Here is a 12,455-nt window from a genome sequence, read left to right as displayed (position 1 = left end):
TCTTAACTCCTATACTGAAAGTGTGTCAGAAGATCCTTTTAGCTTTATGGATGTAGCTCTCCTCAATTTCTTTTTTTTATATGGGTTTGTGTTTTGAAACATAGCTTAGTCCAAGCTGCGGCCACTCTACATTTACGAGTTGCCTACTTGATTACTTTTGCTTCTTTTATCACTGAAGACTTTGGCTCTTTGCGCTTGTAAAAAATCTCCAGCTCCTGGACTTGTGAAACTCCTCAAGTCTTTGGCTTCTTGGTGCTTTAAAACTTCAGAGTTGCATTTGTCGTTTACTTGATGCATTTAGGTCTTAGCTCTTCAATGCTTTTGAGCCTTTACCATTTGATTTTTTTTTTTTTTTTAAGTCGTGACCTTTAACATGGTTAGGTCATTAACTTAATAATTTTGACTTGATTTTAAAATGGACCTCATACTCATCTTTTTTTTTTTGAAAGAGACCTCATAATGAGCTTAGGAAAATCTTTGCCAACTTAACTTTTTCAATGAGTGTTGACGAGAAACATTTTTATTTTTTTTATTTTTTTTTGTGAAAATTTTCATTCTTTTTTATTCATCATCATTTTTCTCTCTGTGAAATTTTCATTTTTTACTCTTCCTTTCATTTCAAGAAAAGATTTTCCATTTTTTTTATTACATCTCCTTTCACTCCAACGGGTGTCAAAAGACATCCAAGTGAGTTTCAAAAAAATCTTTGTCAACTCTTCTCTTTTTTTTTATGAGTGTTGACGAGAGATATTTTTTTGTAAATTTTTTTTTCATTCATTTTTTTTTCTATCACTTCAAGGAAATTTTTTTTATTTTTTTATTTTATTTCACTTTTTTACTCCAATGAGTGTCAAAAGACCTCAAAGTGAGCTTGAAGAAATGGTTTGATTTTTCTTTATGAAAAATTTCTCTTTACCCCAAAAGTGTCAAAACTTTAAGGTGGAATTAGAGAAAATTATGAAAAAAAAATTTCTCGTTACCCCCTAGAAAATCGAGACTTCAAGGTGGGATGAGAGAAATTTCATGGAAAATTTCTCGTTACCCCAAGAAAGTCAAGGTGGAATTAGAGAAAATTTTATGAAAAGTCTCGTTACCCCAAGAAAGCCAAAGCTCATGGTGGAATTAGAGAAAATATGAAAATTTTCTCGTTACCCCAAGAAAGCCAAAGCTCAAGGTGGAATTAGAGAAAATTTTATGAAAAGTCTCGTTACCCCAAGAAAGTCAAGGTGGAATTAGAGAAAATTTTATGAAAAGTCTCGTTACCCCAAGAAAGCCAAAGCTCATGGTGGAATTAGAGAAAATATGAAAAATTTTCTCGTTACTCCCAAGAAAAGCCAAAGCTCAAGGTGGAATTAGAGAAAATTTTATGAAAAGTCTCGTTACCCCAAGAAAGTCAAGGTGGAATTAGAGAAAATTTTATGAAAAGTCTCGTTACCCCAAGAAAGCCAAAGCTCATGGTGGAATTAGAGAAAAATATGAAAAATTTTCTCAGATTCCCCAAGAAAAGCCAAAGCTCAAGGTGGAATTAGAGAAAAATTTTTATGAAAAAGTCTCGTTACTCCCAAGAAAGTCAAGGTGGAATTAGAGAAAATTTTATGAAAAGTCTCGTTACCCCAAGAAAGCCAAAGCTCATGGTGGAATTAGAGAAAATATGAAAATTTTCTCGTTACCCCAAGAAAGCCAAAGCTCAAGGTGGAATTAGAGAAAATTTTATGAAAAGTCTCGTTACCCCAAGAAAGTCAAGGTGGAATTAGAGAAATTTCATTAGGATTTTTCTAGAAGAAGCCCGCGAAGAAAAATTACCAAAATACCCCCACTCACATTCATCCTTCATTCATTCATCATTTTTTTTTTCTCATTTTTTTTTGTCTCTTTTTTTCATTCTTCATTTCTTCTCTTTTTTACCCCTCATCCTTCATATTTTCCTTCCTCTCTTTTTTTTACTCACCCTTCTATTTTTTTTACATTTTTTTCCCTTCTCTTTTTTCTTTTTACTCACCCTTCCATTTTTTTTCCTCTCTTTGTACTCACCCTTCATTTTTTTCTTCATGCAAAAAGTACCCCTCACTAATAAACTCCTTCTCTATTTTTTTCAAATGAAAAATGTTCCTTTTTCTTACCCAATCACCAACATCAATAAAAGGGTTCATCCTTCCAAATATTCTTTTTTTTTTCTTTACAATCATCATCACCATACGATCGAAAAATAGCTTTGAATTTCGCTGAAGTCTTCCTTTCAATTCTGCAACAACATCATCAATGAACTCCTCGGTATTCAAATATTGGTCTCCGGGTCACCTTGGATCCATAAAGGAGGAGGCCAAGATCTTTAGTCATTTTTTCTAGATTCCACGCATTCAACGCAGGCAGCTTCAAGCTTCAATAGTTTTTTTATCAGGGCAAGCCAATATTGATGTCATCAAACCCCAGGGACTCAAAGCCTTGAGCTAAGAAATCATTCATATTCCAGCAGCTTCAAACTTTTTTTTTTTTTCATTTAGCTCCATACACTTCTTGGAATATATCTCTAAATCTCCCATCATATTTCTTGAGAATTGTATCTTTAGTGCTAAGACAAAGTGGCCATTTCTTCTGGTAAGCAGTACTCATTGAAGCTGCAGCAAAGCGCGAATTGACCCGTCAACTCGAAGTCCTTCAGGAGAGGATTTGGTCCAAAACCATCATCAGTGGCGACAGCGGCGACGGCAGTTGCACCAGCTGCGGCTCCGGCTCGTCCGAGACAAACATCGAAGAGATGAGGCGGTAAGCGTCGAACATGAGAGCTAGGATGGTGAGGAAAGTCGTCGGCATGGATCATCTTCGCCATCGCCGCACAGAACACCATGCCTCTTCTTCTTCTTCTTCGCTTGAGTTGGTAAGAATGAGAGAAAAGCATGTACGTGCATGGGTAGGAGCTCACAACAAGAGAGAGAAAGGAAAGAGAGCCGGGTTCTCGCAGATGAGGAAGAGAGAGAAAAAGAGCACGGGTAGAAAAGACAACACGAGAGGGAGAAAAGAATGGAAATTCATGCTGATTTTTTTTATCATGGATGCATGTACGTGCCTTTAAATTATTAAGAACATCAACATAACCATGGGCTGGTGGGACCCCATATAAAATCATGCATGCATCTTATCTTAACAATAGGCACATGCTCATCATTGAAAATGGAGTTCTACACATGCATGAGGTTTGAAGAGAACGCATGTAAAATATGAGGAAGGAAGTGGGGCCCGGTGCATGTGAAAGCATGAATGCATCTTATCAATTTAAATGTACATGATAACAAAATCATGATCAAAAGGGTACATATGAGCATATGTATATAGTCCGAGGCACATAATACCTTTTTTTTTTTATGGTTTCAATTTCTCTTCGTCTTCTCCCTATTGTTTCTTTTTCCGACTTCCTCTTCCCCCGTCCTCAGTTCTTCCTTCCTTTGAAAAGCTTTTTTTGTTTTCTTTCTTTTTTTCGTCTTCTCCTTTCTCTCCTTCTTCTGTCTGCCCTTCTTCTCCTTAGGCCCCGAAGATCCTCAACACCCCGAAAAAATCTCCAACTCCCAGGAGATTTTTTTTTTTATTTTTTATTTTCTATTTTTTTTATTTTATTTTTTTTATTTTTTGAATTCAAAACTTCCTATCTTATCCATAATATATATTTTCATATATATTTGAATTTCCCTCCTTTTTATTATTATATTTTATTCATTATTATAAAATATATATGTATATTTTTTTTTTAAATTTCAAACGACATGTATATATATCTTCAAATATATATACATATATTCTCTCTCCTCTCTTTTTTTTATATCATTATTATTATTATTATTATATTATTTTTTATTTACCCCCCTACTTTTATTTGGAATAGGATAATGCCCCTTAACTCCTTTTTTTTGCTCCTGTTTGAAGTAGGAGAATATGATTTATCACTATGATTTTTGTTTATCTTCTTCTTTTTTTTGTTTGATATGAATTCAAAGCACAATGCTAATTTTCTAATGGGATTAGGAATAATAATTTTCTATATAAACAAGTGCCCCCCTTGTAGCTTCCTCACACACCATAGTTGAGAGAGGAAGGTACAAGTACTTTTACACTTCCAAAAGCTCTTAACTCACTTGAGGTAATAATCCCTCTTTTTTCTTTTTCTTCTTTTTTTTTTTATCCTATATTGGATGATTTTTTTATTTTTTATTTTTATTTTTTATCTTTTTATTTTTTTTTAACCAAAAATTCTCACTCCATGTGTGCTTTTCTTGTCTTTTCCTTTTATAGAATTTTCCTCTCATCATTTTTTTTATGTAATAAAACTCCTAAATAGCTCCATGCATAGGCTATTAGGCTTTTTTTTCTTATCTTCCTTTCTTGAAATCATGACCGTATGATAACTCATTCCATAATCCCATGAATAATATGTCACTTTCTTTGAATATTCCCCTTGATTTGCAACAAAATCCGTCCCTTTTTGTTTTATTTTATATTATTATTATTTTTAGGAGAAAAAATTATAGATAGCTTGCTTTAATTACACAAACTTCCCTGAGAATTATCACAATCCCTTTTTTTCTTTTTTTTTTTTTATAGTAATTATTTCATCATTATTATTATTTTTTTTTAATAATAATAATCCCCCCTCTTCTTTTTTACCAATACTTACCATTAATTATTTTCTCTTCCCTTCTTTTTTTTTCAGTTTTTTTTATGGCTCCCACCACCAAAGACAAACTAGTAGAACCCCTTTATGGGCCATATGATGATCGTGGTAAAGCTCCTGACGGACTACCAATTCCGCGACACTACCCCATTAAGGATTCAGGAAAGCCAATTAAGTACAGTGGAAGCGACTTCAATGAATGGACTAGTATACCAAAGGCGTTCTACGACCTTGGTAAACTCACACCAAATGGCTTTGAAAGGAACGGAGAAAACCAAGTGATGTTATTAAATCCATGTGAGTCCGTTGCAACGAATCTCAACTTAAACACACTTGGCTACTGTGTTAATGTCGACCCCACAACCACTATATGGATCGGGCTAATTCCGTTCTACAAGTATGCTCCCCATCCAAAGAGGTTATGAACAGTGGGCCTTTGAAGTTATAAAGAAGTCATCAGATGCACTTAAGCAAGTCGGTATTCTTGGGGCAATCGCAGTTTCTACCGAACATATAATTTTCGACCCATCACCGTGAAAGGGACTTATCGAGCGTGGTGTCCAAACACCAACACGCTCATCACCCCTTTTCGGAGAAATTGGGATCTCTCTATGGGATCTGAGGTGCATTGGGGGATTACCAATCATAGGGGAGTTTTATGAGGAATATGTCCCACCGAACAAAAATCTTTATTCTAAGGACACTTACTCTTCGACTTTGCAAGATCTACTCAAAATCTACCAATGGATACACTTTTATGCTTCAGGAAAGACTAAAAAAGTCCCTTTTTCCTCATGGGTGGAATTCTTCTTTAAAGAGTCGCATGGAAAGGGTAAGTTTGTAGGGGATGCAGCTCATCCCATACCACATGCTTCAGATGAATGCAAACTTGCCGCTTTTTTATCCTTGTGGTTATGCTGCTTCATAATGCCACGCAAAGGATCTCTAATTCGCCCAGAAACTTTCCTAATGGCGACCAAACTAGCTAGCGGGATGAGGGTTGCTTTAGCCCCTCACTGATCGGGATATATCAACACTAGTTTAGATGCAATGGCCTTTACATCCCAAAGGGCCATGCCACGCCTGACCTATTTACCGTGTCATTTCTTTTATGGCTGGATCGACGCACACTTTGAAGGAACCTATTCTCGACTCAACCAGCCAGATGACCATATTAGAAATATAAATGGGCTACGAGAAATTCCAAGCTTGGCTTACATATCAGGTGTAAAAGCTTCCATCTTCACCCTTAAAAGAGCACGCAACATATTGAGGATGGAAGAATATTTGAAGTGGCGCCTGCTTACTTGTTCCGATTTCAAAAAAATGAGGCTTTGTATGAAGATCATAAAGAACCAAGCGACAAAAATAAATTGGGGACGACCCAAGCGCATCACTTTCGTCTCACTCTGACAGAGCATCATTCCTCCTGGCCTCAGGCAATACCCTTCATGCTCAACAAGACAATCCCTCACCGCTTTGCTGATAATCTCGGTTATGACCAAGGATTTCCCACGAGATCCAAGTACCAAAACATCCCCAAACTACCGCCTTCCGATAGGCTACCGGGCACCACCATAGTAGGAGAAAAAAACAGAGCACAATTTTATATCCCATCTCACAAGCGCCAAGGAAAAACTTCTATACCCAGATGCAGCACTCGGGTCAATTAGGGTACATACGACTTTTGAAGTCGACTGATACTCTCCTTAATGAACAAAGTCGATCGGGTACAACTCTTAAAAGACAAAGCTCTAATCGAAAAAAGGAGGCTCCTCCCGTAAAAAGAAAGCGAAGCGACCCATGACATCCAGTTGGGAAAAGACCAAGTCGGAACTTCTACGCCCCCTATGCCCTTACCGGAGGAATCAAGAATTTCTCCTAAGAGGGCTCGAACCACTTCATCATCACGAACTCATTCGATGCCTTTACATGAACATCATCAATTGCCACCTCAAGGTTCGTGACTTTTGTGTGTGTGATCTATTTATTTATTTTCGTTAATTTATTTCGCAATCATTCATTTAGTTATTTTTTTACATCTCAAACTCTCCTCTTCATTTCAAATCTCATCTTTGAGTGGATCTCAAACTCTACTTTGAGTAGATCTCAAACTCTCCCCTTTTTCTTGTTTGAATTTTCAAATCTCATCTCTCGAGTAGATCTCAAACTCTACTTTGAGTAGATCTCAAACTCTCTCTCTTTCTTTTGTTTTCGAATTTTTTAAAATCTCATCTTTGAGTAGATCTCAGACTCTACTTTGAGTAGATCTCAAACTCTCCCTTTTTATATTATGAGCCTATTAAATATGTATTTTTCCTTAGGTGACATTCCTAACATAAGTGAACACGAAGAAGATCAAGCTAGTGTCTCAAAACCGGAATCCAACCCAATAGGTAGGCCACTCAATAAACCTTTCTCTTCTCAATTGTCACTCTTTTTTTATTTTAACCTTTTATTTCCTTTTATTACATGTCCCCATGAAGCTTCTTCTCCAAAGATGAACCCCTCCGCACATGACTCTTCGTCTTCCGACTTTGCATACGATGACAACTACACGCCCATCCTTGACGCTAACCCTCCCGTGGAGAGCCCTTTCTCAAAAGAAGCCTCAAAGTTACCACAGGTCATCCCTTCTCCTCAACATGCAAAGGAAGACTCTACTCCAAAAGCTATAGAGGTTGCATCTATGAGCTCATCCCTTCCTCAACTTGTGAGAAAAGACACAGGCTTAGGGTCTTTTTGGGTAAATAAGCTTATAAAAAAGGTGAAGTCATCGTGCCCTCATGAACATGAATCTTTGAGGGATGAAACCACAAAATTGTACAAGAACTTGAAGGCACATGGAGCTAACATCTCGGTCATAAGAGACAAGATATATGAAGCACTTGATATTGCTAAACTTGCCCATGACACAAATAATGGACAAAGCAACTTAAAGGTGGCAAAAAAGAAGGAATTAGTGGCGAAAGAGGAGAAGTTAGAGAAAACCATATTGTCCCTCACAACAATGTCCCAACATATGGATGAGGCTAACATGGAGCTCATACAAATAAGAAAGAAATTGCAAGAATTGAAAGCCCTAGAGGACGAAAAAGAAGAAATCATCTCCTCGGGAATGAATCTCTTATCTGACGCACCTTCCATTGAAGAAGTGAGGAAGTCCCTTGATGATATTCGTCAACAAATTGAAGCACTTGGAGATGACGGCGATGGATCACAACCTTCATTGTCAGCTGAAGAAGCTCTTGCCAACTTTGAAAGAGCGAAAGCTCAACTTTAGGCTTAGCTTATTTTTTATCCTTATTTTTTTAGTTTCTGAATCTAGCTTACCTTATTTCCCTTGCTTAGTTTTAGGCCATAGCTATTTTTATTCATTAAGCCTTACCTTGGTGTAGCTCATGTCTTCTCAACCTCTTTTTTTTTAATAATAACAAAAAAAAAAAATTTCTTTTTGACCACACTTGTCTTTTTTTTATTATTTTTTTTTTCTTTACGAATGCACTAAACTCCATACATAATCTTGACCGTCCAACTCAAATAAAAATAATCTATGAGTGTAGATAAAAAATTTCATAAGTATCAAGAAAGATTCGACCACCCAATCATCAACTTAAAAGTCAACAATGGAGACCGCAATATTTAACAAAATTTGATTTGAACTTATGAATTTCTGTGGGAGGTAAACGGACCTCAAACTCAATCTCCACCGCACATATTAAATATAAAGACATCTTTTACATGTTAAAAATATTCCCAAGAAGATGCCGGAGCTTCTAATTATTTGATCTCCAACTTGATGACAAACAATTTCCATGACAATCATCAATGAATTTCACTGGTGAGTCACGAATTTGTTTTGAACTTTTTGGAACTAAAAATAAAATCATGACCGTTCACAGGAAACATCATGATGTCTCACAGCTTCAATAAAATTTTCAGATTAATCAGAGAAGTCATCGTAGTCCGATTAAGTTATGATCAACTCTGGTCATTTGAAAATAATTTTCCTGAATTTTAGCTTGAAGTATAGAATTCTTCAAAAATCATCAGAACTCCAAATTTAATTTCAACCGTTCACATTGACTATTGTCATGTGTTTATAATATAGTTAAAATTTCATGACGATCAGAGTTGATCTGGATACCTGATGAGCTACTTGATCAAAACAGCATTCGTATGAAAAACTGCAGATTTTTTTTTCTTTTTCTTTTTTGTATTTTTTTTTTTGGTTTTCCTTTCTCTTTTTACCTGATCTTATAGCCTTTTTATAGGATTTGCAAAAATAATTTCAAAATTCATGAAATCATATCTTTATTCAACTTGATAAAGAAAACAACATGATGGAATTTATGTTTTGCCTCAAGAAGCATCTATCACGCTCGACCGATCTTGCTCAAACAAGAGCATTGGACGTTCCATCATAGACAAACACAAATTTTCCTTCTACAATGCGCTTTTATTCAAAAGAGAAACAAGATAATAGAACTCGTAATTTGCCTCGAGAAGCATATACTATGCTTGACCAACTTGCTCAAACAAGAGCACTGGACATTCCGTCATAGGCAAACACAAGTTCTTCATTTATTTTTATATTATTTTTTATTTTACTTTTTTTTTTTAAATCATGCATTACATGTACATCAGGGATAATATTTTTTCAAAAAACGCGCATTGATGGGTGGCATAGGTCTCATTCCATCGGCGTCGACTAGCTGATAAGCTCCACCTTCGTAGACGACCTCTATAATATATGGGCCTTCCCAATTTGACTTGAATTTGCCTCCAGCATGTTTGTTGGTGATGATTGGTCTTCTTAACACCCATACCATCTCTCCTTTCTCGAAAGTTCAACACGAGCCATCTTATTGTAAGCTCTCGAGCCATCCTTGCTTTGTAGACTTCAAGATTTTTGTTGGGCCTCTAGCCTTCTTTCATCTAAAGCATCAAGCTCATCCAAGCGCCAGTTTAACCTCTATCTTCATTTGTGAGTTCATTTTGTAAGGCAATTTAAAGATGGAATTTGACTTCAAGTGGAAGAACAGCTTTCGCACTCAAATACCAACGAGTATGGTGTTGATTGAGTCGGTGTTCGACACGCTGTCCGAGTATGCCCATAAAACTTCGTGAAGCCTTTCGTGCAATCCCTTTGACTTTTCGAACTCGCTTTTTTAACAATTTGATATTGTTTTATTGAATGCTTCACGAGACCATTTGCTCTAGCATTATAGATAGAGGAATACCTCCAATCTATTTTGTGATGTCGAGCAAACCTTCCAACCTTTGAAACTTTCAATGCTCGCCCATTGTCGAGATGATCCTTCTAGGCGCCCCAAATTTATATAGCACATGATCTTTGAAGAATTTGATGATGTTTTCTCGCCTTTTACTTCCTTTTAAAGGAATGGCTTCCGCCCCACCGTGAGAAATAGTCGCTGGCACCAATATAAAAGCGATGCCCCTCATGATGATGGTGGCTCAATAGGACCTATCACATCAGTCCCCCACATCTCGAAAGGCCATGAAGAGATTGTAGGGTGTAAAGGATTGGGGTGTTGATGAATGAAACCCCATGGGCTTGGCATAGTTTGCACTGCCTTGCATATTGTAGGCAATCGTTAATCATGCCCTCGGCCAATAGTACCCAATATGTTTAATCTTCAACCGCGATCTTCGGGTCCCCGACCGGTGAGCTCCACAAATACCTGTAATGGACTTCATGCATGACTTCTCTTCGACTCTCCTTCGAGAGACATCTTAGCAGTGAGTTGATCATATGATCTTCGATAGAGAACATCATTAACAAGGGTAAACCTCATCGCCTTTTCTTTAACTCACGTAGGCTCGAGACTTTTTCATCCGGGAGTTCGCCATACTTCAAGTATTTAATGAAAGGCTCTCTCCAATCATCTTCAACCACTGTGAGAATTTCTTCTTTTTTGAGCTTCTTGTTTTCGAATTCTTCATCAAAGCATGAACTTAGCACTCGCCTGTTTCGAATGGTGACTTGATCTCCTCTTGATCCGGATCACCCAACTCTTTTTGCCAATTTGGCTAAACTATCTCGCTTCCATTAATCGACTCGAAACTCTCTCCACCTTTTTAACATCGTGAATTTGCTTCAACAATTCAATAACTTTCTCGATGATATCAAGGAGTTCTAGCTTATGAGTCTTGAAACTTCCTTCAACCCGACGAGTAATGAGTTGTGAATCGCCATATATATGCAGCTTTGAATCCCCTATACATCGATCGGGCTAGCTCCAATCCAAAGAAGAAGAGCTTCATATTCTGCTTCATTGTTAGTACATGGCTTTGATAAAAGAAAGAGAGTATCTTAGATCCCACCTTCAGAGAAAATGAAGATGAGTCCAATACCAAACTCTAACTTGAGGAATTTTTGGTCCGATAGCTCGGGTCAGTATCGAGAAGCTCCATCAAGTACATCCGCCAACATTGTTTTCCCGCTTCAATTGCCAAAGTCTCTTCATCGTGGAGATCACATCTCAAGCGAGATTCATCGGGCAGCGGATGCGCCGCAAAGAAAATCCGCCAATGCTTGACCTTTTGATTGCTTTTTGTGGAGTATAAGTTACTGTCAAACTCCATGAGTATCAACGCCCATTTCGCCAATCTTCCAAAGAAGTAGTGGCCTGGTCATCAAATACTTGAGTGGGTCTATTCTTGAGATAAGAATAACTTTATGTGAGAGCAAATAATGCCAAGCTTTCATCGCAAACACCAAGGAGAGACAGTGTTTCTATTGGTGTATATTTGTTTCTCAAAGACTCCACCAACATTCTACTAAGGTAGTATAGGGCATTCTCCTTTCCTTCTTCATTCTCTTGGGCTAATAAAGCTCCAAGGGATCTATCCAAGGCCGTTGTGTATAAAATCAATGGCTTTCCTGCAATTGGTGCCGCTAACACTGGGGGATTCAGTAAGTAGCGCTTGATTTCTTCAAAAGCAATTTGGCATTCATTGTCCCACTTAAAGGGAGCATCCTTTTTACCAACTTTGAGAACGGCTTTGCACCGTCGAAAGATTGGCGATGAATCTTCGGATATAGGCTAGACGTCCCTTGAAAGGACCTCAGCTGCTTCAAATGTCTTTTGGAGGTGGCATTTCTATGATTGCTCTTTAATTTTGAAGGATCAATCTCATTCCTCGTGCCTCACGTATTTAATCCAAGGAATTTTTCCTGCATAATACCCCAAAATGCACATTTCATAGGGTTCATCTTCAAGTTATATTTCCTAACACGATCGAACACCGCTCTTAAGTCATTAAGGTGTTGATCTTTTGATTGCGTCTTCACCACTCAAATCATCTACATAGCACTCTACCACTTGCGTGAATCAAATCATCAAAAATCTTCGCTATAGCTCTTTTGATATGTTGCCCTCAGCATTCTTGAGTCCAAATGGCATAACTTTATAGCAGAGATGCCTATTAGTGTCCGGAACGCAAGATAGCTTTTTCATCCTCCGGGTCCATCTTAATTTGGTTGTACCCAGAGAAACCATCCATGAAAGAAAAACATCTCATAAGAGGAAGTGTTATCAATCATGATTTCCATACTGTGTAGTGGAAAATCATCTTTGGGACATGCTTTGTTTAAGTCCCTCAAGTCCACACAAATTCGACTGACCCATTCTTCTTCTTGACTGTGCACTATGTCGGGTAATCCAATTAGGGTACTTTTTCCTCCCTTATGAAAACCAGCTTTCGATTAGTTTCTTGGTTTCTTCAATGACGCCTCCTCCGATCAAACTTCATCTTCCTTGGTGCTTGT

At 37.3% G+C, this 12,455-nt stretch overlaps 1 protein-coding gene across 1 annotated transcript in view; it reads left to right on the top strand.

Annotated features, from left to right (window-relative positions):
- The first annotated feature begins 9,676 nt into the window (after positions 1-9,676).
- Positions 9,677-12,455, top strand: part of LOC120280487 (aluminum-activated malate transporter 12-like) — a 5,978-nt gene continuing 3,199 nt past the window's right edge. Inside the window, exon 1 of the mRNA XM_039287347.1 lies at positions 9,677-9,768. Within this exon, the coding sequence (XP_039143281.1) occupies positions 9,677-9,768 (92 nt within the window). The remainder of the gene's footprint in view (positions 9,769-12,455) is intronic.

Source organism: Dioscorea cayenensis, chromosome 17, assembly GCF_009730915.1.
Source record: "Dioscorea cayenensis subsp. rotundata cultivar TDr96_F1 chromosome 17, TDr96_F1_v2_PseudoChromosome.rev07_lg8_w22 25.fasta, whole genome shotgun sequence".
NCBI classification, from domain to species: domain Eukaryota; kingdom Viridiplantae; phylum Streptophyta; class Magnoliopsida; order Dioscoreales; family Dioscoreaceae; genus Dioscorea; species Dioscorea cayenensis.
The sequence above is the reverse complement of the archived record's forward strand: the minus strand, read 5'-3'. Positions and strand labels throughout refer to the sequence as shown.